Source organism: Myotis yumanensis, unplaced genomic scaffold (genome assembly GCF_028538775.1).
Source record: "Myotis yumanensis isolate MYYU_CA2020_CCGP unplaced genomic scaffold, mMyoYum1.0.hap1 SCAF_5, whole genome shotgun sequence".
NCBI classification, from domain to species: Eukaryota; Metazoa; Chordata; class Mammalia; order Chiroptera; family Vespertilionidae; genus Myotis; species Myotis yumanensis.
In genome coordinates, this window is record NW_027223756.1 from 58,995,516 (window position 1) to 59,022,632 (window position 27,117).

General features: G+C 40.3%; 1 protein-coding gene across 1 annotated transcript in view; it reads right to left on the reverse strand.

The window, feature by feature from the left end:
* The window catches only part of CPE (carboxypeptidase E), an 85,341-nt gene that overhangs the window by 10,587 nt on the left and 47,637 nt on the right, over positions 1 to 27,117 (reverse strand). Inside the window, exons 2-5 of the mRNA XM_070415359.1 lie at positions 13,983 to 14,179; positions 11,848 to 12,015; positions 5,953 to 6,070; positions 4,129 to 4,311 (exon numbers count right to left, since the gene is read on the reverse strand). Of these exons, the coding sequence (XP_070271460.1) occupies positions 4,129 to 4,311; positions 5,953 to 6,070; positions 11,848 to 12,015; positions 13,983 to 14,179 (666 nt within the window). The remainder of the gene's footprint in view (positions 1 to 4,128; positions 4,312 to 5,952; positions 6,071 to 11,847; positions 12,016 to 13,982; positions 14,180 to 27,117) is intronic.

Consider the following 27,117-nt stretch of genomic DNA (forward strand, 5'->3'; position numbering starts at 1 on the left):
TAGACTGAATTCTCCAGTCAAAGGCATAGAGTGGCCAAATGGGGGCAGAGGCCTCAGAAAAGGAAGAACAGCCTCGGCCAGCACTTCCATCTGGCAGAAAGCTGCCTCCACCCCAGCTCTTGCCCTGATGCCAGACAATGAAGTTCCTCCCGTACGTCCCTGGTTCCTTTCAGACTGCGGCACCAGCGCTAGAGCTCAGAGGGAGGGAGTCCCACTAAGTCCATGTGCAGGCCCTTTAAGAGGAATGCCTGGGGCTCCAGCAGCCCTCTTCCTACTCAGCCACAATCCCCACCGGTTTTCACAGCCAGAAGTTATAAGGACTTCTCCTCCTGGCTCTGGAACTCTGGACCAGGAGGCCTGGTGTGGGGCTGGGACCCCTCGCTCCTCAGAGGGGACCTCCGCAGCTGAGATATCCCTCCCAATTTTTACCCGCCGCACATGGGTGAAGGATCAGCCTCATTCTATGTCTCTGTCCCTCCTGCCAGTCTCAATGTGGCTTTTTTCTTTTCTTTACTGATTTAAGAGAGACATCGATTTGTTGTTCCACTTATTTATGCACTCACTGGTTGATTCTTGTATGTGCCCTGACCAGGGACAAAACCTGGAACCTTGGTGTATTGGACTGACTCCCTAATCAAATGAGCTAATGAGCCAGGGCCTGTGGCTTCTTTAAATCCTTAGTTGTAAGTTTTCCATTCAACTAGATTTCAAGTTGTTCTGAATGATGGTGTTCAGTAGTTTAGGTGTAATTTTGATGCCTCTCTCTTTTTTTTTAAACTAGTAATACTCCACTTTCAACAATGGAAAGATGATAGATAGATAGATAGATAGATAGATAGATCACCCAGACGGAAAATCAATAATAAAACACTGGCTTCCAACTATACTTGAGATCACATGAACCTAACAGATTACATACAGAACATACCATCCAACAGCAGGTGGCAGAATACACATTCTTCTCAAACACACATGGAACAGTCTCCAGAATAGATCATATGATGAGTCACAAAACAAGTCTTAGCAAACTAAGGAGACTGAAATCATAGCAAATATCTTTTATGAACACAATGGTATGAAATTAGAAATCATGACAGGAGGAAAACTGGAAAATTAGCAAATACGTAGGAAAGTAAACATACTCCTAAACCACCAATGGGTCAAAGAGAAAATCAAAAGAAAAACCGAATATCTTGAACAAATTGAAAGGAGTTTTTTGGGGTAAAAAAGGCAGGTTTAGGGATTTTTAGGAATTAGGGGGTTCATGGGGGAGAACCACAGGGCTGCAAAGCTGGGAGCTGCTGAACAGTATACATTCACAGAATAAGGGAACTTCCAAAAGGTATACATTCACAGAATTAAGGAGAGGAAGCCACCAATTCACAGAATAAAGAAGAAGGCCACAAGGAGTAGAAAAATAAAAGGGAGGAAAAGAGGTGAACCCCGCATGGGGTTTGAGCTCTGAAGCTGCTATAATGATCAATCAGAGGGGATACCAAACACAAACACAGACTCCCCCTCCCCATGTGGGAGACTGTGCTTGTTTCTCAATCAATTTCCACCTTTTCCTATACCACCTTTGGCCGTGGCTTCATTCTTAGAATCCACCTGGACAAGGACCCGGGAAATCACCTTTACATCCTGCCCAGAGGAAAAACCACGCGTTCCAGTTTAAGATCCGCGTTTCAAAATGAAAATAGAAACACAACATACCAAAAGTTATGGGATGAAGCAAAACAGTCAGTCCTAAGAGAGAAGTTTATTTTGATAAGTATCTACATTAAGAAAAAAATCACATAATCAATGACTCACAGATATGAAGCCACCAAATGCAAGTCCCCTGGCTTCGAGGCAGGATACCTGCCTGTGACCTATGCTAGAGGCCTTCCTCCCAATGGCTCAGGCCAAGGTGACACTGTACCTGAGACCACATCCTTATTCAACTCTATCTCCTTCCCTACCCTGCTTCCCTCATTTCCAACAGGGTTTTTCCTAAAAAGCAGCCCCTCAACAAATTATGAGTATCCAAATCCCTGTCTCAGGTTTTGCTTCTAGAAAACCGGACCTGAGACACTGATTTTATTCACTTCATAGATTGCTAAAGAAAGTCATATCTTTCTTTGACTCTTTGATTATTGTGGGACATAATCGACTATTATTACAATTCTTATTATTACTATTACTAGAGGCACAGTGCATGGGATTTGTGCACTGGTGGGGGGCGTGGCCTGCGGGGTTCGCCCGCTGTGGGAGCGCTGCTCATCCTGGTCAGCCAGGTGGCTGTGGACCCGCCCTCTGAGTGGCTGCTCCCTGGTCCAGCATCTTCCATGGAGCCGGAGCACTCGCCTCTCCAGGGAACCCAGTAGGGGCCAGGCCCAGGGACAGTAGCACTGAGAGGCGGCGGAGTAGGCCTCAGTCCCGCAGCGACCACAAACACACCTGCCAGCCTCCGAGGTCAGCTCTGTGAGCCTGGGGTAGTGCTGCATGGCCTGCAGGCATCCAGAGAAGGCAGTAGGGAGCGAGGAGGAGGAGCCTGGGGCAAGGAGGCAACAATCGCAGCCCGGGGTTCCTGCCCATTGGCTCGGGGTTCACAGCAGGAGTGGCCACTCATCCCAGTCAGCCAAGCGGCGCTCCTACTGTGGTAGCGCACTGACCACCAGGGGGCAGCTCCTGCGTTGAGCATCTGCCTCCTGGTGGTCAGTGCGCGAGCGTCATAGTGACTGGTCGACCAGTTGCTCTAGTCATTCCACCGTTAGGTCACTGGGCTTTTATTATATTGGATTGTTACTTTACTGATCTAGATTACTTGGCATTTTGTAGACAATGCACTATTTGTCTAAAAAGGTCATTCCAAAGGAATTACTAAAGTTTTTATAAAAACCAAAATATAAAATTACTTCCCATTGGACGTATTTGACATAGTCTAAATCCTAAAATCTGACACAGACCTTATTTCCCAAGCCATATGGGGGAAATGTGCTAAACGTGATCTGACTTGGTGCAAAATATTAATTACAACAGGGTAAACATATATCAGAGAGAAAAAAATCAGGAAGGATATTTTTCGCTGGGAACAATTCAATAAAAGAAGCAAAACAAAATCCTTTAATTAGATAGCGCTGCTACTATGCTAATTAATTATCTTACTCATTTCCAGGTGGGCTATAGAATATTGTTCTTAGGCAAAGAGAAAAAACAAAACATATCAGTGTCTTCACATTTCACTCATCCTTGGTAGAGGCAAGTATTACACCACCGTGACTGGGCTGAGGAGCCAGAAAAATGAGATCTCTGCGAAGTCCATGTTAGGGCAAAGGGAGCCACGAGAGCTCACTGGTTTTCTAGCAGATGGGCCCTCCAGTAACGATGCTGTACGTGGGCTTTTCCCCTTTTGAGACCACATAAAAGGTGAAGAGCTTCCTGATGCAATAGTGGTTATAACAGTAGTGAATATACAATGAATATCCCACATCAAGTAGTCTCCATTATCTCATCACTAAAATAAAATTTAAAGAAAGTGTGTGGGCCAACATATACCAAAGGTCAAAGCCTGCCCTCTAAAATATACATTTGTCTATAGTCAAAGCATGACTACCACATAATCAGGATGCTGTCTTATTCCTTAAGCTCAGAATTTCAGAAGTAGGGTAATTAATAATATTCAATTTATATTTTCCCAATGGACAGCTTCAGTTCATTCCCCATATCTCTTCAATTAGCATATTGATTTTAAAAACCGGTTTGACTCAGTGGATAGAGCGTCAGCCTGCGGACTGAAAGGTCCCAGGTTCGATTCCGGTCAAGGGCATGTACCTGGGTTGCGGGCACATCCCCAGTAGGAAATGTGCAGGAGGCAGCTGATCAATGTTTCTCTCTCATTGATGTTTCTGACTCTCTATCTCTCTCCCTTCCTCTCTGTAAAAAATCAATAAAATATATTTTAAATAAATAAATAAATAAATAAAAACTATACATAGCAATTATTGATGAAGAAAACTAATTTTAATGTGTGAATTATAGATTCAGTCTACTTCTTAGTGATTGAGAAGGATTGGAGATTCTCTAAATCTAAACGGGAATTATGCATAAGCCACTAGCACATAATCAAAGGCGGAAATGGACACTCACCACCAGGTACGCTGTACCAAGCCGCACCATTGGTCGTTCCATCTACAAAGCTGCTGTCATCATCGTTCTTGCGACATGGTGGCCGATTGGGGTCTGACATGGACGGGTTAAAAGAGGAGTATGCCCTCGCCAAGCTTTGGAAAATGGCATCATCTGGGCAAGAACTATATTCATGAGCGCTCCCTAGAAAATAAATGCACAAGATTAAAGAAATGGACACAGACCAAGAGCACTGCATGTTTTCCAAAGTGTGAGTCAGTATTGACCTCTTGCCTGATGTATTTTTTTAGCCACAGCACTATGGGAAAGAAATGAAGGCTTAAGTGTCAGCAATGACACCTAGCTTTTAGGTTATATAACTTCCACTGCTAATACCCCACAGTAAAAAATCTGATGGAATGTCCCTTCTGCGTATGAATTCAAAGCTTCACAAGAAAAGGTGGTCAGCTTACAGTAAACTGGACCTGGCCGAACAGTCAAGGAGATTTCTATTGTTAAAATTTTTAATTTAAAAAATGTACTTGTGAAGTTGGCAGTTATAAAACAGTCACTGGCATGTGAAGTACAGCACAGGGAACAGTATTGTAATAACTGCATGGTGTCAGGTGGGTACTAGACTTATCGGGGTGATGATTTTGTAAGTTAGATAATGTCTAATCAATGGCTTGTGCACCTGAAACTAATATAATATTATGTATCAACTGTAATGGGAAATGTTTTTTTTTTATTTTTTAAATGCACTTGTACTAACCTCATAGCCACTATAAACTACCCTCATACTTTTCAGTATCTGAGTTTAGAGTTTTAAAAAACATCCATGTCTATTATAAAAATCGTATGTTTAATACACTGCATTGTAATCTATGTATCATAAAATATGTCAGGCTTTTACATTTCCTAGCTAATGACATAATACAAAAATCTCTAAATTTTAACGATGTTGTACCAAAGACTTTCTTCAAAACTCAGTTTCCAATCTCTAAAATGATCATCCTGTGTTCACAAAGAGCTAACTCTTCAAAGGGCCCTAAGAATTGACCCAAAGCAGGAAATTTCCTGGAGCAACAAAAATTAAGGTGAAAATATCTATCTGGCTAAAGCTTGCTGTGCCTGAAACTTAACGAAAACATGTCAGAGAGAAATGAAAGCACCAATTTCCCTCCCTGACAAAACCACAAACAGTTCCAAATGCAAAAGCGTGAGAGGTCGATGAGACACGTGGAGTTCCACGTGGGCCCTGGTCAAGCACCAAAAGCCTGCCTCCACTGGTGAGCCATCGTGTCCACAGAGCTATGTAACACCCATAACTTCTCCAGGGTACCAGTGTCCCAGAGTGACCCAAGTTCATGACTCCTGTTTTCCTCCTTTCTCTCATCTGAGTGTTCTGTCAAGATTACATTTCTCTTCACCTACACTTCTTTTTAAAGCTACATCCTTTTCTGTCAAATATATACTGAGTGGCCAGATTATTATGACCACCCCATCAGTACAATGAAGTGAATTAGTTATGCAAATAATAATAATAATAAAACCTTGAGAGTATTTGCTTAGGAAGTTTTCAATATTCAGTATTTTTGGAAGTGTCAATGAAGTACTGATGGGGTGGTCATAATAATCTGGCCAGTCATAATAATTTGGCCACTCAGTGTATACGGTCAATGCCATGTGAAATAGTTAGGGGGTGTTCCTGATAAACATATATTTCTACAGGCAAAATCACTTAATGACCAGTTCCTTACAAGAATATTATAAAAGTCATCTTTCAAAGCTTTGCAAAGTAACTGTAAACCTTGAACCAAGTAGAGAAGCGGAAAGAACACCTACCACTCCGAGTCTCATCATAGGGGTAATTGGCCACAAGGTCTCCTCCGTGGAGATTGGCAGAGAGCACAAAAGGAATATCCATAATCCAGTGGATGACAGCCTTGGTCTCGGGAGCAAGCTGTATTAAACGTCAGAGATTAAAAGGGTTATAAATTGGTAATCACTGGTGAGATCGCTTGACAGAAAAGATATAGGAAAGGTTTTAAGAAACGCCCAAAAGCTGGTCAACCACTTTGGGGTTGTTTTCATAGAAAAGAAAAAAAGTTCTTGTATGAACAGCATCCCCATCTCTATTTTTCTCGGACTTTTTTTACAACAAAAAATATTTTAGTAGTGTTTCAATTTCCTCACAAGTTCTACTTTTGTGGGCTGCCAGCTTTTTTCTCTTTGAAAACAAGCATGCAGGTCACTTATAAATTTTGGAATCTGTCCATTTGATGTTTCAGTGTTAATAATAGCTAAGGAAAGACAAAGAGAAAATAGTTGAATCCTGTTAAAGAGAAAACCACAGGCCCAATGTGGCATCATTTAAAGCCTATGATACCAAACCTAGACTTAATACCTCACCTATTGCTATTTCAGCCTCTCCCAGAAATATAGTCTTAATCAACCAACCAGTCTGGAATTTTCTGGCCAAGCACCGGAAAGGTTATTTGCACAGGGGCCCTCTCCAGTATGCAAAGAAAGAAGCAGCAGCAATTTGCATGATAAAAACCCTTGCTGTTCCCTTTGCCCCAAAAGTAATCTAGACCTTTTTTTTTTTTCTTTTGTTAACAGCTCCCTTGCCCCACTCTTCTTCCCATTAAAAACCTTCCATTTTGTACAACCCCTTGGAGCACCCTTCCACTGGCTACATGGGATGCTGCCTGATTCATGTCCTGCTTAATAATAACGCCAATTAGATCTTCAAATTTACTCGGTTGAATTTTGTGTTTTAACACCACAGAACAGAGTTCTTTCTCTATGGTGGTTCAACTCCTGAAAATGGTAGATTTTATTTCCTAGTTTTGCTTACTATTGTTCTAATCCTCTTCCAATTACTTTAAATATACAAAAAATATTAGGCTGAGTCTCTTTCAGAGCTCACTGTAAATTATCAGTTTACTTTGAAATGACCCTCTTAAATTTTAAAACAAAGGCAAACGTTTTAGGATTTCATGTTGTCTTTTCAATGATGCACAATCTTTCATATCTTGGAAACAAGACAAAGGGGGGAAAGAAATTTTTATCAAAGAATTAATCTGGAGCCAAAAACTTGATATTTTTATGTGATGCGTTTTTAACAGCACCTAGGAAGACTCTCAAACTCCAAAGTACTTCTTTGATTTAAAAAATAATAAAATCAAAGCTTTACTGGCATATTTCTATATATATTTTTAGGATGATACATGCATTAAAAATAATCTTAAAGGATACATACCCAAAGGTAAATGGTGATCATTTAAGACTAAGAGGTTATTTTTCTCCTTGTTTATATTTGCTTTAGCTTTTTGTTTGTAATAAATATTAATTTTATATAAAAATCACTTTAAAGAAACTGTGTTTTGAGACAAATCCTGAATACACAAAGTCATGTGTGGCTATTAGGTTTGGCCTATTGTTAGTTCTTATATGTACACTAGAGGCTCAATGCACAAAATTTGTGCAAGGGGCTCGGCCCCCACTACTGTGGTGGCCACCTCTGCCTCAGCCGCTGCCCGCTGCAGCTGCCAGGGCCTCTGCCGCCTCTGCCTCGCCCCCCACAGTCCCCCTCCCCCTGCAGCGGGTTCGTCCTGAAGGTCATCTGGAAGGACATCTGGTCTAATTAGCATATTACGTTTTTATTATTATAGATTGCTGCTAATACACACGTTATCAGTATGCTCAAAACTAGCAAGTGAATTCCATGATTTGATCAATTAAACTACGTTTCTCTTTGAATATTAATAGAGTCTTTCAGGCTGAGTGCTGAGACCCGCCCCCCCCCCTCCGCCCCCACCTTCCGACAGGTGCTGTAATTATGCATTTAAGTGAGCCATAGAGAAGCTTCTGGTGCTTCCCATGATCGAGCCCTTAATACAACCTAGGACCAATTGGGACCTATTTTTAACGCTTCCATTTAAAGACTGTAAATATAGCTCAAATGTTACGCTCTACAATTAGACGGCATTGGCTCTTAAAAAATATTAAAGCTATATTTATTCTGTTTCCTCCACAACTTTAGCCATTGAAGACAAGTATAAATTGAATAAAACTATTTTATTTACTTTAAGCCACTTTGTTTTAAGCAATTCAGGCCCAGCTCATGTACTGAGGGAGCCCAGATGGCAGTGGAGGTGACCTGGCTGAAGGGCCCAAGAGCAGATGAGAAATGACTTAGTGGGAAGAACTCCAGGAGCACAAGAGCGAGCCTTTATTCAGAGGTCCAGGAGGGCCAGGAGAGCATCTGAACAACCTGGGGGAAACATAGGTTCCTTTCCATCACCCACCCCTGCAGCATCCACACCCCAGTCCTCCTCAGTGGGACTCCACAGGAACCTGCATTTTTGACCCCTGATTCCTAGCACCCCAAACGTAAATAAACCTTGACATTTAAAAACCACAGTAATCACTTCCCCTAATGAGGGAAGTGGGAAGGGAAGATATATGATAACATTAATGAACTGTTTACCATGCCTAGTACCAGTCTGGGTCTAACCGCTATCTCAGTCTTAGTAACAAAGATGGAAAAAGAAGATGAACCAATATCGTCTGAAGAGTCCATGTAATGTAAATAAATCATGCTTCTGTTCTAGACAAGTGGCTAAACTTAATTTTTATATTTCTCTTTAATTTACCCTTACCAAGTACTGGCATTGAGATTTTCAATATAAAACTTTTAATATTTTAAAAGCACCATGAACATGCACCTTTTAAATAAGTATTGCTTCAGCTAGAAATATGAAAAAAAAAAAAAAAAGAACACCTAATGTAGAGACTGTGTAAGTCTGACATAGATTTGGATGGAGAAGAGGGAGGCAGTGCTGGCTGAATAATAACAGCATTTACACAAATGTCCTGTCAACATGAGTTTATGTCATGATTCTTCTATGGTAAGTGACAGGAATTATTCTTCTCATTTCTCAGATTTAACAACGACAGCGCCAGCAGGTTAATGCGAGCCATGCGGAGAGTCTGTGGGCTGATACCAGCACCGGGCTTCCACGAAGTGTTTCATTTCTGTCTTAGCCTCATAGCTCATCGCACAGGCATGCCCTCTTTTCACCTCTGGTTACCCCAGCTGCACCCAGCCCTCTGCCTTTCCAGCTCCTCCTTCTCCCCGCAACATGGTTCGGGGGCTGAGAAACTGCAAATGTATCTGTGAGTCAGAAGCAGGAATGTTTCAGTCGCTCAGAATGTAGCAGGTGCTTCCAGAATTCTCAGCCGACGGCAGCCCGATTTCCCAGGCCAGTCTCCTGACCTGTAAGCTCAGCCCAAGTTTCTGGAATAAATCCTAAACACAGCAGGAGTTTCAGGAATTTCAGACCAACAATCTGGAACTGTCTCTCTCTGGGTTCTCCACCCAGTGTCCCACCCACGCATGAAGGCTTGTCTGGAACTCCAGCTGTGGGTTTTCAGCAACCACACTTTACAGATACTGTGATTTGCTTGCCAGGTGGGATTGCATTCGTTCCTAACAGGCCCTCAGCCTACCCTGTGTCAGACTCAAAAATGAATCCTAATTCCTGCAATCCAAGGATCGAAATCTAGACTCAAAGGGAAAAACAACTATATAAACAAAAAATTATAACATAACATACATAATAAAGCTGTCTGTAACATTAGCACCATACCAGAAGCATGTGTACACAAAGAACGTAAAGGGAGGCTTAACAGGATCTGTCAGGAATAGCAGAGGCAGGCTTCCCAGAGAAAGTGACATGGGAGCAAAAGAAGAGCATTCTAGACCACCGGAACACACCTACATATATAAAAACCTAAGCAACCATTTGACTGGTATCTATGATGCACACTGACCACCAGAGGGCAGATGCTCAACGCACAGGCATGGAAACATGGAACAGACTGATGAATCTCAGAGGAAGGGGGGAGGGGGAGGCCAGAAAGAGATTAACCAAAGATCTTATATGCATACTAGAGGCCCAGTGCATGGGGTCCCTCAGCCTCCGACATCTCCCGAGGGGTCCTAGATTGCAAGAGGGCGCAGGCCAGGCTGAGGACCCCACCAGTGCACGAATTCATGCACTGGGCCTCTAGTACAAAGACATAAAAGTATTAGAAAAGCTTATGCTTAGGGAGCAAAAAGGAGTTGGTGGACTGAAGTACATGGTATATCAGAGCCAGATTAACGAGTGCATCTGCCGGCAGCTGTCAGAGGCCAAGGAAACCCCAACAGCCCTGGAACGATGAGAAAATGGGGAACTGTAATCCCCAGTTCTCACTTAGGAAAGGTACCGGAGCAGTTGCTAAGCCAGCGTCGAACTGACTGGAATAATGGGAGGGGAACTGAGAGCTGCCAATAGCACCTCTCGCCTTTCCTGCAAGATGCTCTCCCTCTCCCCCAAGTAACTGAAAACAATGTTCAAACAATTTGGTTTGTAGAAGCACCAAATGTTTAGTGGGTGTCAATGTGTCCATCTAAGCCTGAGATATTATCAGGGAGCGCTGAGAAATTATGGCAAAATGGTATTAATAGTCTAGGTCCCAGCCTCAAATGTTGTATATGTAGTAGCTGCTCAATCTTTATAACCACCCTATGATGTAGATACTATTAACATCTCCATATTTCAGATGAAGAAGTGGAAGCACATAGTTTTTAAATAACTGTCCCAAACCCACACAGCAAGTATGGAGCCAGGACTGAACCAAGGTGGCTGCCCGCGGAGTCTCCATGCTAAACCATCACACAGTTCTGCTGTTTTGAGCTTTTACTTTATCTCTGGGCAGTGGAGAGCTGGCAAGGATTTTAAGACATCGAGCAACAATCTGTGTGTGAAGACCATCATTCTGGAAGATTCCAAGAAAACTGAGTGGAGTAGGGAGAGGCTGAACCCAAAGCAAGAATGCGTGGCTACTATATCATCAGAGCAAATGATGGGGGTCTGACCAGGGCAGCGGAGAGAATTTGCAGAGAGGAAGACTGGACAGGTGTTAGGGAGGCTAAATTACTGAAATTTGGTAACTAATAGCTGGTGAGTGCTGACGGTCATTAAAAAAAAAAAGAAGTCTTTGATTATGATGGTTAAATGAGAGAACAGTGTTTTCTTAGGGAAAATATTTGGTTTGGGTCAGGCTGAGCAGGAGGCTCTGGGTGCCACCAGACAAAAACACTCCACAGCAAGTAAAATTGAGAAACAGAGCTCATGTGAGTTGGAGTGACACATATGGGTCTGGGGGACACCGAAGGCACAGAAACCAGGGAAAGTTATATGGGTTGTAGATGGGACCCTGAAAGCCAGCATCTAAGCTAAGGTAGAAGAAGCAGAGAAAGAAACCCAACAGTGAACTGAAAGGCAGTAGAAGAGGTAGGAGAAAGTGGAGTTGTGCAAAGCAAAAGAGGATAAAATTCTGGAAAAGAAGAAAGATCAACAGTGTGAATAAAAAGCTGCAGGAGGAGCCAATCAGATAGTCTGGTAAGCACCTCTGAAAGGGCCATCGGCTTTCTAACACACTCACTACTGGGTTCCACTCTCCTATCCCCACGCCTCACTCCCCACCCACCAGCTACCTTGCCAGATTCTAGGGGCAAAACTGGTACCAAGGCTCCAGTCTTCACAGCCTTGACTTTGGCAGCACAGTTGACCATCTCATAGAAGGTTTGACATTACACCGACATCCTTCATTATGATGAGGATATTTGGACATATTTCATTAGGCCAGACAACAGAACCCGAGAAAACTATACATGTTCTCTACCTTTGCGTTTTGATCCACAATTTTCTTCAGATTTTTCAACAGATGATTATTGGGACCACCTTCCTTCTCATTAATGTAAACTATCCTATCCAGGTCGGGAAAGTTCCTGTTCAGATCTATTCCCTGGGCATTGCTTCGACCCACAAACCAGTCCTTGAGTTCACCAGGCTAAAAAAATCAAAGAGAAAAATCATCAGTTATTTACTATTATTGTTGCTATGTTAATGATTTTTAAAATAATTTACTGAGATTAATTATTTATTTCAACAATATCCTCCCATAATGGCATTTTCACTATTTTACTGATATAAACATGAAGGACTCAGGTTTAAAATAATTGTTATGGCTATTTTGAAAATATTTTTAATAAATATTTTAAACGTTAACAATACTAATAGCATTTAAAAGGTATTTATCATCAAATTGCAAAAACATCAACTTATATTAGCTGGTAATAGATGACATGTGTTTCAAATCATACCACTCTATAGTAAGGTTTAAATAAAATATTTATTGCCTTTGTAAGTAAGAGCAACCTATTTTTAAATATTCAAAAGAATAAATTACTAAATAAGATGAGAAACTTAAAATGATTTTAACATTAGTTATTTATATATTAATAATATGCTTCCCTCTTATAGTCTTCGTGAAAAGAATATGAGCTCTAGAACAAAAGTTCTAGAGCCTTATTAGTTGGAGAAATTTCTGTTCAACTTTAAGGTCTTCATTTCACTAATGGTGTAACCTGGAAATTTAATGGGTTTCTAAGATATTCAGTTCTATTCCATAATGTAGATTTTTTTTACTATTAAATTATATCAACTCTCTGCTATAGATAATTTCCATATTCCTGAGGTCATGTAAGCTCAGATACCTTAGACTATGAGAAATAAAAATATATAAGATAGAAAATAACTTGATCATATCTTGTCCATTCTGTCTCACAGTTCTGAATATCACCTTAAAATATTAGATGATTTAATTCTCTGTGTTACTAGAATTCTCTCATAACTTTAGAAATTATATATCATTGTTATATTTACTTACAGAAATTCACTGTCTGGGTTTCTTATAATGTCAGGTCACTGGATCTTTTCTTTTTAAGCTACAAATTGACTTCTTAACTTTAGCTAAATATAGCAAATATATATTTTAATATGTTCTCATATATAAGAGAATTATCTCAAAGTATAGAAAACAGCAAATATAATGTCCCTGTCCAAAAAAAAAGAGAACACTTACCATATATCTTCTCTTAAAACACCATTACTTTCCAGTTTCTCAAACAGTTAAAAAAATTTTAATTAATTTTAAAGGTAGGAAGGGTTTTAGAGGTAGGAGGGGTTTGTTTTGTTTTGTTTTATTTTACTTTACTTTACTCATCATAGATAGACACTGATTAAACATGAGTGAACGATTTCTCTAGCCAAAAAAATATTTCTTGTTTTCAGTAGAGGGCGCAATGATATCAATTTATTCAGACACAGCAACTGATGTGTTGTAAGAATTTTTAAAACATGCAATACCTGACTATTTAATCAGGTGCACTAACCTCTTTTCCAAGGCTTAGATTGCCAAATTTAAAAAATGAGAACAGCCAACATAACAATTGCCCTCTGGTGTGAATGAATCAAAATTATACCTATTTTTTGTCAGATCAACAAAAAAATATATTTTCTGGTGTGCAACAGAATTTTAGTGATTAGTTTATGTGTGCCATGAGATAAAAAAGATTGAAAATCCCTGAGATACAGCGGTGGTATCATTCTCCAATACAGAGCAGTAGGTATTTTCATGCTTGTAGAGTTGTGTTTTTTTTTTTACTTATTTTTTTACTTGTAGAGGTTTCGAAGGAAACTACCTAGTCACAAACATGGATGAGTAGCTATGATTTCTTTAACAACACAAACAAAACAATGATTAAATACTGATTTCTCATTGCAATCTCTGCTGAAGAAACTTACCCATCATCTCTTACCTTCTGAATTTTTTCCTTACCAGTAAAACATATGACTTGTACCCTCCTACTGCACGGTGTGTAAGGTTTATGTGAGTGCATTACTTGTAGATAAGCCCTTGTGTACAAATATACAAAGTGAAGGCAGCATGCCTGCTCTGAGCTGGCTCGCACTCACCTGAGATGCTGCCTTCTCAAAGCCATCAGGGTTCAGCGAAGGCATGATGTGAATCCGAGTGTTATGGATCAGCTTGACGATGGTCTCATTCCCTTTTTGGTATTCATTGCACAGGTACTGGGCCAGGAAAATGAGCAGTTCCCGCCCAACAGCCTCATTACCATGCATATTCCCAATGTATTTAAATTCAGGCTCACCTACAAGATAAAAGAGTATAGGGATGTTTTCTATAGCACCCATTAGAAGGCAAATGACATACAGTGCAAAAAACATTATACATCTACTAGTTTATTACACAAAGCTGACAACTTCATTTCCCTCCAGAACTGATGCCGAAGAAATCGACCTTAAATATCAAAATACTCCAAACTCCCCTTCTGTTCTTCTATTTTTCTCTCACTAGTCACCCACTTCTTATGAACATAATTGTATCTTCCAAATTCATGTGTTGAAACCCTAACTTCCAACGTGTCTGTATTTGCACATAAAAGCTTTGAGGATTAAGTTTAAATTAGGTCATAGGGGTGGGGCCCTAATCCAACAAGAATGGTGTACTTATAAGAGGAGGAGGAGACATCATAAATCCCTCTCATCTCTCCCAGCTGCACGGAGAAAAGGCCCTGTGAGGACACAGGGAGAAGGCAGATGCCCGTGAGCCAGGAGGAGAGGTCTCCTCAGAAACCAACCCTGCTGGCACCTTGATCTTAGACTTTTAGCTTCCAGAACTGTGAGAAAATAAATTTCTGTTGTTTAAGCCACCCAGTCTGTGGTATATTTTTATGGCAGATGGAGCAGACAAATACACCCCCGCTTCCCCAATAACTAATAACAATAATACGCTGTGTGCCTCCTGTTAGACACTGAACTTGCATGTTTTCTTATTTAGTCCTCCCCAAACATCTAAAAGTGGATATTACTGTCCATATCTATTTGAAGATGAGCACACTGAAGTTCTGATGGCTTAAAAGGCCTGATCACAGTCCTAAAGCTAGTATTCAAATGCTTATCTTCTCATTTAGTTAGAAGTCTACACTTTATTTATTTTCTAACCAGAGTGATTAAACTTCTGTGTGATTGAAATCCTAGCACCAATTCTTACTGGCTGGCCTTGAACAACTTACTTCAGCTCTGTGGCTCTGTTTACCCACGTGTAGATCAGATGACAGATTCTACCTCATGAGGTGACTATAAGAGCTAAGTGAAATAGTAAGTGTAAATGCTTACAACAGGCCTGGCGAATAACAAGTGCTACGTGTTTGCCATAATTATTTTAATATTATTATTGTGTGACATTATCTTGTCATTGTGAGGTGCTCTGGTACACATCATCTAGTCTTCTCTTGACAGCAGTCCACCAAAATGTGGAAGATAGATATCGGATTATCCTTTTGTACAAATGCAGCCCAAAGGGGATGTTTTGCTGAAGGACCCAGAATTCAAACCTAAGTCACAGTGGCCCATTTCTGCTGCTCTCCATTGCCTTTTAGGGGGAGAAATAAAATTGCCGAGCGACCTCAGTGAATCCTGTGGCTCCGCTCCTTTCTGCTGCATCCACTCTCAGCAGTGGGAAAGACGGCCCCACCTACAAAACCACTAGGACTGCTCACCTGGGTTTAAAAAAAAAAAAGTTGGAAATGCTCAGCTGGCATGGCTCAGTGGTTGAGTGTCGACCTATGAACCAGGAGGTCACGGTTAGATTCCTGGTCAGGACACATGCCTGGGTTGAGGACATGTGTAGGGCATGCCAGAGGCAGCCGATCAATGATTCTCTCTCACTGATGTTTCTCTCTCTCCCCCCCTCTCCCTTCCTCTCTGAAATCAATAAAAAAATATATATATTTTTAAAAGTTGGAATTATTTTTATCCTGGAAATACATTAGCTAAATGTTCTTTGCACTCCAGTGTTTCTCTTCGGAACGTATAAATCTTTCACCTTTTTACTAAATGTTCTTTGCATCCGATTCCTGAGTGTGTGATTTAAGTGACTGCTCGCCACACAAAGCCATGCCCTGTGTGACCTCTCAGCCTGAGCTTAAGCTCATCTTCTTCTAAGGATCAGGCGGGAGCAGGGTCAGTGCTATTTATATGCCCTCGTTTTCTACTTTCAGGGCAACTCTCTAATATAACCACCTCCCTGAGACTTGCCCAGGAGATGTGTGATTTCAAAAGTCCTAAGAACCTTCTTCGTTTCTGTCAAACTCCCGTGCTTTGTACCTTCCCCTGAGTGGGTTGTATTCATCTGACTGGGGCAGGAGAAACTGGAGCAGTCCATTGTGAAAGGAAACAGAGTCCTGGTAGCCAGAGGAACATTACAGCCCGCCTGGCAGCTCTCTGAGAGAACGGCACTGTTGGAGGCATCCTGGCCCTGCTCCCTTACTTCACCCAACACAGCTTTGAAGCTTCGGTCACTCAAAAGAGCTTGGCCCACAACCTATAAGAGTAGATGGGCACACTGCAACTTTCTATTACTTCTCTGGATTAAAAAACAAAACAAAATACACAAAAAACATCTTTAATAGTCACTTAGCACCCCCTAATGTTTTGTATGGCTGTCACGGTGTGGTCTGCATTTGAATTCGAATGCTGTGGGATTAACTCCTGCTCTCCCAGTTCTGCCAAAGGCGGTACCACTCCCTAACCTACTTTATTCAATTACGTTGCCAATTCCTGATTTTCTGGTTCAGGAAATTTCCAGTATGGTTTTGCTTCTGTGACTCTCTAGGAAATTGCCCTCAGGAACAAATCTTCCCCAATGCGTCTATTGTATTTGTAAGGAGCTAGAAATAATAATGACAATGCTTTAGGTTGACATAAAGATAGGACTGTCAAGGTCATTTTATAGAAAAACTTAATAAGTGGAAATAAAATGCAAGGCACATATGAGGTAGCAAAAGAAAAGGCAATGGTATTTTTATCTTTGTCTTCAGGGATAAATTAGATCACTAGATAATGCTATCATTAGAATATAGATGGACTGTATTCTTATAAGCCTACTGACAGGCCTTCTGGGATGGAGAAGAGCTACAGATTGGCTATAGCATTTGTTGGATGTATATGTTCAAATTCTGGTGTGAGACACTACAAGGAACCCAAAAGCAAATAAAGGAGCATTCCTAAACTCAAGGAACGTAGGGTCTGGAGGACACAGACATGCACAGAACAGTGTTCCAGAGTAAGGCAACAATGAAGGAATGTTGGATCATAAACAACTGGCTTCCAGAGTCTAAACTGGAATATTCCTATGGCCTCTGTGGCTCCTTTCTGATCGTTTGCCCTCCCAAAGCGAGAGTTATCATTTCAAATACAACCCCCATTGGGTCCCCTCTAAGGCCTAAAAATCCATCAGTTAACTTCTCATTTGCATTTATCATAAAGCCCAAAATTCTCTACAAGATTTTTAACTACTGCCAAGCCAGTGTGGCTCAGTGGTTGAGCGTCAACCTATGAACCAGGAGGTCATGGTTCAATTCCTGGTCAGGGCACATGCCTGGGTTGCGGGCTCGATCCTCAGTAAGAGGGGTGCAGGAGGCAGCCGATCAACGATTCTCTCTCATCATGGATGTTTCTATCTTTCTCTCCCTCTCCCTTCCTCTCTGAAACCAATAAAAAATATATTTTCCCCCCAAAAAATGTTTCTGTCCCACGTGGTCATGTCTGATCCACCTCCCTGCTTCCTCAGGCACCATCCTCCCCTCTCCATCTGTCAGCCACACTTCCTTCGACGACATGATGCGCTCTTGCCTATGAGCTCTTCTCACACACATCTTGACCTCACATGCTTCTGATCATGGATAAATATGGTTTTCTCAGAGTATGTTTAGTCTAACCCCACTTCCTTTGTTATTTTCAGTATCTCAGTTTGAAAATATACATTAATCAGTGTGGTTGCTTGTTTAATTCCCTATCCCAAGACTGTATGGTCTACAGAGTTGGTATCTATTTTAGGTCCCTAGTGTATCATCCATGCCCAGCGTAGAGCTGGAAACATAGTAAGAGCGCAAAAAGTAGCAATTAAATAAATTCATGAGTCAAAGAGTAAATGTATGGTCTTGTTTTTAATCCCATCCTCCCAACAGCCTGACAGACAGTACAGCACGCCCTTGGGATGCAGGTGCAGCCCCGGTGCCTGAACACCTTTCTGGAACAGGGAAGGGCATAAATGAATAACTAAAAGGGACTTGAGTTAGTGTCAGGAAGCCCGTACCCGGGCGGAATATTGAGAGGACTCGGTGCTTGTTGATGTATCCGACATTCTCAGGCAGGGCTGGGAATCCTTCTTTGGGAATGAAGGCAGCAGTGTTGTGAACAGCTGATTCGCCAGGAACAAGATTAATCTCCATGGTCACGAGAGAACCACAAAACCTCTCTAGGCAAGCAGCTCCCCAGGCTATTTTTGTTGTGAAGCCTACACAAAGGGTTCCGAAGAGACTGCCTTCAGAAAATGACATAAAACTGAAGGCTTTGAACTTGAAATAAGCCTCCCTGTGTCCATTTAACTTCAATTTACTTAACAAAGGAGTGACAGCTTTTCATCAACACTTAATTTTCTTTCCTGGGGCTATATAAATAGAGTTTACAACAGGTTGTTAAATGGACGACAGCAGGCATGCCTGTTTACAAAGCCTACAGAGAGCAAATCCCAGGGTGAGCAGGTACGTCATTCCCTGCGGATGCAGTGGGTAATGCGCACGTACTGGCTCATCTCTCTCCTAGCAACGGAAGAAAAGGCATTGAGGACTATCTGTCAGTACGTTTAAGGATGGTTGTTTTTACACTCATCTTACTTTCCTTACTCACTAATTCATTTTCCTTTTTACACAGTAGTTACCCTGAGTTCCTGATCCTGCAACTGAGGAATCATAGTATTTGCAAAGGGTGCATAGTGTGGACTCAGAAAGTACAGTTTTCCTGTTGCATCAATTTTTCCACAACTTTGTGTAACTACCCAGTTTCCAGTCACTTCCCAGGGCACACAATCTATCAAACCATTGCTAAATGATAACTCACATACCGAGTCCTGCCTGGGTGGACCGAGTGCCTATCTTTTTCATCTGTATCACAGAATAATTAATGTACCTGACTGGATTTGTATTCTCATTAGAACAAGATAAGAATAACTTACAAGTTTTTAAAAATAAGCTCCAAAATTTTACTGAAGTCAGAGGTAATTCAATAAATTCCAAACCAGAGCAGGCAAATGATTTTCATTTCTATACTTGTAACTCTTAATTTGTCCCAACTATGTACAACTAAATCAGTAAAAACAACAACAAAAAATAACCCTTAAGGAAATTACACCCCCAGAAACCCACACCTCTTAGGCTTAGCATGTAGGTGAAGTTTGAAGCTGACTGGTAGCTTAGTAAAGCCCCCAAATGGTATGAATTAACGGCTTTAAAGTGACCAGAGTCCCTAAAGCAGAAAGCCACAGGCCGAATAGGCTGAGCCTAGAAAAAACTGTCAAGTAAAGGAGTAAAAGTAAAAAGTAATACTGTCTGCCTTTCCCATAAAAAGGAAAATTTTCTTTTACTCCTTTATTTCATCCAATAGTCAGCCCATCTGTCTCTTAAATATTTTCTTGTCTTGGAAGCAGCTGACTGGCTGACCATTAGGTAGCATTATTGTTTAAGTTCCCTTTCAAATCTTAGAGTCGCCCTAACCGGTTTGGCTCAGTGGATAGAGCGTCGGCCTGCAGACTGAAGGGTCCCAGGTTCGATTCTGGTCAAGGGCGTGTGCCTTGGTTTCGGGCACATCCCCAGTAGGAGGTGTGCAGGAGGCAGCTGATCGATGTTTCTCTCTCATCGATGTTTCTAACTCTCTATCCCTCTCCCTTCCTCTCTGTATAAAATCAATAAAATATATTTAAAAAAAAAATCTTAGAGTCAATTATTCAACAACCTCCATATGGGAAGAAAGCAGCAAAGAGAAAATATCTAATGTGAAATTCTACGTAAGTATAGCATCACTATTTAGAAAAAATAAGTAGGTTAAGGGTATTTTAAGAAAGAATTTTTTTAAATTACAGTTGACATATAATATTATATATTAGTCACAGATGTACAATATAGTGATTCAACATTTACGTACCTTACAAAGAGATCAGCATGATAAGTCACCTTACAAAGTTGTTGTGATATTGTTAACTATATTCCCAATGCTGTACTAGTACATCCTCATGATTTGGGTGAAAAAGAACTTGATTATAGTAGCAGAATGCTTCCATCTTTCATTATGTAAATAGAGATGAATTCACATTCAGACAAACCTATTCTTTCTCTAACATCAAATTATTGCCAAAATAGAAGTCCACTCACTCATTTGAAAATTATGTACTAAACTCACTGATTACACAATTCTTAGAACTGGTGACAATTGCAAAATACATGTTCCTAGTACATATAATGTACTACACACATTGCTGAATTATCTATAGTATCTAAAAATAAAACCCCATTTCGCAAAGATATCATGGTAAATATGCACACAACCAATGATTTTGAGAAATAGACAAATAGCTAGACAAGCAGCACAATCACTGAACCCATTTGATTCACAAACAACTAGGCAAGCAAGCTGGAAACATCTTTGGAACAGATGGGTGTTTTAATCAATCATCTCCCTCCCTCAGTGGTAAGCCTGGGGTTCAGACATTAGTGCTACTAATTGTTTCCACTTGTTTGACGTTCTAACATACAGCCTGTAAATCATTCTTGCAGAATGAACCCTGCAAGTTTCGAGAACTTGTCAATGAGAACATCATTAATTGGCTCATGTTTCAGCACATCTTAGCAGCCTAAAATACTGAGCATGTTTCCAAAAGAAATTCAAATCTCCAGAGGCCAAATAAGCAAAGGAGGTGGGTAGGTATGGTTATAAAAATAGATTCCTCTTCTACCCACAAGATGAGTGGAAAATAAAGAGGGAGGGTGGGAGGAAAAGAAAGGCAAAGGAGTCCAAACAAACCATAGTTCTCAGTAAGTGTTAGCTGACAATTCTGATAGTTGTCTGAAACAAAGAGAAAATGATAGATCATCATAGTGAACCGAGTCACGATTACAAAAAGTAATGGAAAACCACAAGTCCATTTCCAGCAGTCATCTCTCTTTATGCCCATGAATGAACATCTCGTCCTGTTACAAAGGTGAATAGATGAGAGGATGAGTAACAGTGACGTCATCAGAACCTGCATGGATGGAAAATGTCAAGCATTTCTAGCAGACATGAATTAATGAGAAAGAAAAACTTCAATTTGCTATCAAGTGGTAGAAACATTGACTACCCAGAACAAAATCAGCCATGTGAACGCTTAGTTGAACAATCGTTTTCCAGAAACTCCTTGGAACTGTCTTTTTTATTCTCTCAGGAAGATAGCTCAAATGTCAAACTGATTTGTCAAAACATCTTCAGGATGTTTGTGGGGAGCCGATATAGAGTTAAGCCTCGGACTGACCTGTTGGCAAAGTCACAAACAGGTCTTCCGAGTCTTAAACAACCCAATCCGAGAGGTGGCCGCTGATTTACGTGCTATCATTTAAAAAACAGAAAAGGGGGAATTTGCCGGAAGCCAGTCCATCCTTGCTGCTTGACACAGTCGCTGCAGGGAAGAAACATCTGCACAGCATATGTTTCAAGGGACCTGGGATATATGGCATACTGTTCTTAATATGTTTGCTCCCCTTCTTAGCACTATGTGTTTTAACCAAGGTCGCCTCTCCAGGAAAGGTTGTTTCCCCAGGTGGGGATTTTTCCCTGGAGTTAGGGATTAACAGGACTAAGGAAGGGAATTAGTAAAACCCCTTAACTAAGTGCCAGGCGGGTAATTAATCACTTTAACTACAACAATCATGCTTAAACTACACAATCTTTATTTAGGATAATCTCCTTCAGTTACTTCCTTGTAGCTTAACAGAACAATAGAGTAGTGACCTTGCAATGGAGATAACAAATGCCCTAACCTTTGGAATAGAATGGATAGGATTAAAATCAAATGGTATAAATACAGATGTAACAGGAGAATAAAAAAAGAACCTCACTATGCTGATCAACTGAATGCTGTCTCCGTGAGGCTCCTTCTTCGCCGACTCCGTCCACACCTTTGGGAACCCCTGGACCTGCTGGGGCAGGACCCCAACAGATGTTGTTGGTTTTTTTCAACATCATAACTAAAGACTTGCAGCACTAAACATACACCAGTCTCAGAAACAGTAGGCAATGCAATAGAATCTTTCTGAAGGAGAGTGAAGCACCAAAAGATGCATGTGGGGCTTTCTGCATGCCTTAGCAGAATAGAGGCTGGAACTAGCTGGTGATGAATCCTGTGGGAGGACTGGGTCTACTCCGGGTCTCCCTCCGGATTATTCCGCACCAGGACATGCATGAAGTGTTCTGTTTTGTTCAATCCAACTTACAAAAATTGTGCTTTGAACTCTATGTCAGAATCATTGAGCTTCTTATTCATACAGATTTCTGAGCTCCATTCCCAGAGATCAGACATCAAAAGGTCTGAGAAGGGACCTGAACACCTGTGTTTTTAAAGGATCTAGAGATGATTTGGATGCCCTCCCAGGACTGAGAAGGAATGATTTTGGTGGTAAGTGCAAAGTCTAGTTGTGGGAAGAAGTTAATGACATCAGCAGACAGGTGGAATTCCAACAGCCTAGAGTCACTGGGATACAGACTGCCTAGGGTGATGGTTCTTAACAATTTATGGGTCATAGACTTTCTGAAAATTTGATTTAAATAAAACTGAATTCTTTTCCTTCACATTTGCAAAAAAACCCCACCAAATTATGTGAAGACTTTACAAACTTAAGGAACCATATACTAACTAGACAGATGGCAGAATCAGGAGAGAGGGAGATCACAGCCACTATCAATGTCTACATACATCCCTTACACAGGCTTGTTTTCTGATCCCAAAGAGGAGACTGTGACACGTCCTTCCTTACTGCAAATGAAGCACAGCAGTATGGCAGCAACATAGCACTGTGTTTTTTAAAAAGTTGGGGGTTTGGGGAGCATGGACTTAGGTGAAACAGACTTGGGTTTGAATTTCAGTTCTAACATAGTATTATCTAACCTTGAGCAAGTATCCCTGACCCTAATCTTAGTATTCTTTTCTATAAATTGGACTACTAAATCTCTTTTGTTGAGTTGTCAAGAGGATTAACAATAAGTTCCCAGGGTGTACCAGGCTGCTTGCCTGTGAAGCACTCTGTGAATTTGAAAAGACTATGTGGAACTTCCAAACCCAAGAGTGGGCAGAGAATGAGAGCAAGAGACACTGACTTGTAAATAATAAGAGAACTCTTTAGAAACCTGAGTGCTTTTTCTTTCTTTTTTTTAATATATTTTATTGATTTTTTACAGAGAGGAAGGGAGAGGGATAGAGAGTTAGAAACATCGATGAGAGAGAAGCATCGATCAGCTGCCTCCTGCACACTCCCTACTGGGGATGTGCCTGCAACCCAGGTACATGCCCTTGACCGGAACCGAACCTGGGACTCTTCAGTCCCCAAGCCGATGCTCTATCCAGTGAGCCAAACCGGCTAGGGCCTGAGTGCTTTTTCTTATGTTGGCTCACTCCAACCAACTTGAGTGCCCACCCATCAAAAGGCACAGCCAGCATAATTTTGGAGGCCACTAGGTGATCTCAGGTCTAAGAATCACAGCAATTGTTAAAATGCATGAACACCAAAAATATTTGCTAAATATTTGCAAACAAAGAAGCAAACAATAGAATGGTGATTGCCAGGGGCTGGAGATAGGGGAAAATGAGTTGTTAATCAACGTGTATAAAATTTCAATTATGCAAGTGAATCCAATACTAGATGCAGGAAGATGGTAGAATATTATAGGGCTTACTGAAATACCCTATAATGCTTCAGAACTATTCAGATTATAGGAAAGTGTATTGCTCCTCTCAATTTTTAAATTCAACTTTAAATTTTTAAATATACATTAAATAATTAAGCACAGTTCTACATTTTTATGTAGTTATGAATGAATTATGAGTAATCGTGGATTCTTATAGGATACATACTATCATATTTTGTTTATGGTTCTCTCACTAAAGTATTTTCAAGATTTTTATTGATTGCAACTGTTTTAATTTTATCTCCCACTCCATCTAAACCATCTTCTACTACTCTTTTATTTATTTCTTCAGGACTAAGCTCTTTCGAGAATTTTTTTTTCAATGAAGAGGAGAGGGTATTAGAATGATGGACAAAATCTCATACAAGATTTGGTAGTTAACTGCCGAAACCGGTTTGGCTCAGTGGATAGAGCGTCGGCCTGCGGACTCAAGGGTCCCAGGTTCGATTCCGGTCAAGGGCATGTACCTGGGTTGCGGGCACATCCCCGGTAGGAGATGTGCAGGAGGCAGCTGATCGATGTTTCTCTCTCATCGATGTTTCTAGCTCTCTATCCCTCTCTCTTCCTCTCTGTAAAAAATCAATAAAATATATTTAAAAAAAAAAAGATTTGGTAGTTAATTAAACAAATACACACTGCCCCCCCGCCTCCAAAAGACTAGAGATTTCTGATCTTATGATACATTTATTAGTTTGTATTAGTATTTCACCTGTCCCTTCCCTTAGGGATTCTTTAATGTTAACTTAATAAATATTCTACAAGCATTCAAAAGTAAAATGAATATTGAAATGTTTTGTTAAATAAAATATAAAGCACCTGGCTTCAATGAAAAAATAAAAGTTACTAAATATTAACTAATCATCCTTAATTTCACGTGTACCCCAAGTAAATAATATCTACAATCCCAAAACATCAACATAAAGTTTTATACTGAACCTTGTCATTTTTTTTCATGATTCTTTTAAAACTATTTAGGATTCTGCATTTGGATGATTTGAGATATCTTGTCAAAAACGTTCTTAATGGAAAATATGAATTCAATTCCATTGACTCAACTCCTATTGATAAAGTTATACATTTTTCTTCACATGGGAGCTGCACCATTCTTGTTAAATCTGTTCCTGGCTATAAAACTGTAACTGTGTGAAAGGAATATTTTTTCCACTACTACATCTGATTATTGCTACTATTTTTAAAAGCAGTTAACATTCTTGTCATTTCCTTTATATTTTCAAATGCAAAGAAAATACAAAAATCAGCCAAAGGAAGGAAGGAATTTTAAAAACTATAAGCAAAAATTAGTATTTGAAAACACAAAGAACCACCAAAAAAAAAAAAAAAAAACAGTAGAAAGGATAACATCAATAAAATAAAAAATATTCACCGTGATTTCTGACTTGCAGCCTCCAGAACTTAAGAAATAAATGTTTATTGTTTACAAAATACCTAGTCTGTGGTATTTTATTATAGCATGCATAGACAGCTTTAATTTTTAAAAAAAAGTGTTGGTGAAGATGTGGAGAAACTGGAACACTTATGTACTCTTGGTGGGAATGCAAAATGGTACAGCCACTATACAAAACAGTATTTGGGTTCCTCAAAAATTAGAAATATAACTACCATAGGACCCAGCAATCCCAGTTCTTGAGTATTTATTCAAAAGAACAGAATTCAGAATCTTGAAGAGACATTTGTACTCCCATGTTCACTGTGGCGCTGTTCACAATAGCCAAGGTGAATGGAGAAAAAAATGTGGTATATATACACAATGGAATATTACTCAGCCTTATTTTTTTAAAAGAGAGATATAAATCCAGAATTATGTGACGACATGCATGAACCTTGAGGACATTATGCTAAATAAAATAAGCCAGTCTCAGAAGGACAAATGCTGTATGATTCCACTTATAGGAGGCATCTAGACTGGTCAAACAAAGAAGCAAACAATAGAATGGTGATGGCCAGGGGCTCGAGATAGGGGAAAATGAGTTGTTAATCAACGTGTAAAAATTTCAATTATGTAAGATGAGTAAGCTCTAAAGATCTACCATGCAACACTGTATCTATAGATAACAATACCATACCATACACTAAACTTCTGTTAAGAAGGTCAATCTCATGATAGGTATTCTTACCACAATTTTTAAAATAAAGTGACTAAGAGAAAGTTATCCAACTTTCAATAACAGGATTTTGTTCTCCAGTTGCCACAGCCGTCCTGTAATTCATGTGGCTGGTGCCACTGAACACTGTCACAGCCCAAGCTGAATCCCTCTATTCACCAGAAGTTTCCCTGCCCAGACAAAAAAGAGGTAATGCAATGAGAGTAGGAAGAGAGGCTATGGCTGGGGTAGCAGGAGAGCATTGGAGTTAGCAAGTACAACAAAGACTAACAGAGACCAGAGGCAGCAATGATTGTGCCCTGTCTCCCCCACTAAGCTTTCATCAACCCCCAATGCTCCAACTCAGTCAGCAGCTATTTCTTTTTCTAATTAGTTTCAAATCCAAATAGGTTGCCAACTTAAGAGATGCAGTACCTCTCCTAGTGGTTAAAAATACAAGTTCTGGAGTTGGACAAGCTAGATTTCTATCTTTGCTCCATCATTTACCAGCAGCGAGACTTTGAGCAAATTATTTAGTCTCTGAACCTCAGTTTCTTCAATTCTAATGTAGGAATAGTAATAATGCCTACTTCGTATGCTTATTGGGAGGACAAATAAACTAATCTATTAAAAGCACTTAGAATAATGGCTTGCATGTAATAAATGCCCAGTAAGGTTAGCTATTTGATGTTGATAATGATGAACAAAGAGAGGAAGGATGGGAGAGAGGAGAAGAAAGAAAAGAAGAAAAAGAAGGAACTACTCAGCAAATGCCATTTGCTCTACCCTTTGTTATGGCTTCTAAGTATATGACATTTCCAAAGACTCTCTCACTTGCTCCTTCTTCTCAAGTTTTAGGGAACACTCAAAATGATCCAAATCCCAAGAGAAACCTGTATTTTTGCAGTAAGGGTCCTTTAATTGATCTTTGCTGAGTTCTTTCATTTATTCACTCACACAGGTGTTCACTGAGTGCTTACTATGCGCCAGACCCAGGGGGTATAATGGAAAACAAACTAGACTTAGACCATACTTTCAGGAAACTTAAAGTCTCCTAGATCTTGGGTTCTGAGTTCTGGGACAGCTGTGCCACTTTTAGGTTTCATTGCTTTTCTTCAAAATAATAAAAGGGATTCTCCTAGAGGTTGACTCAACTG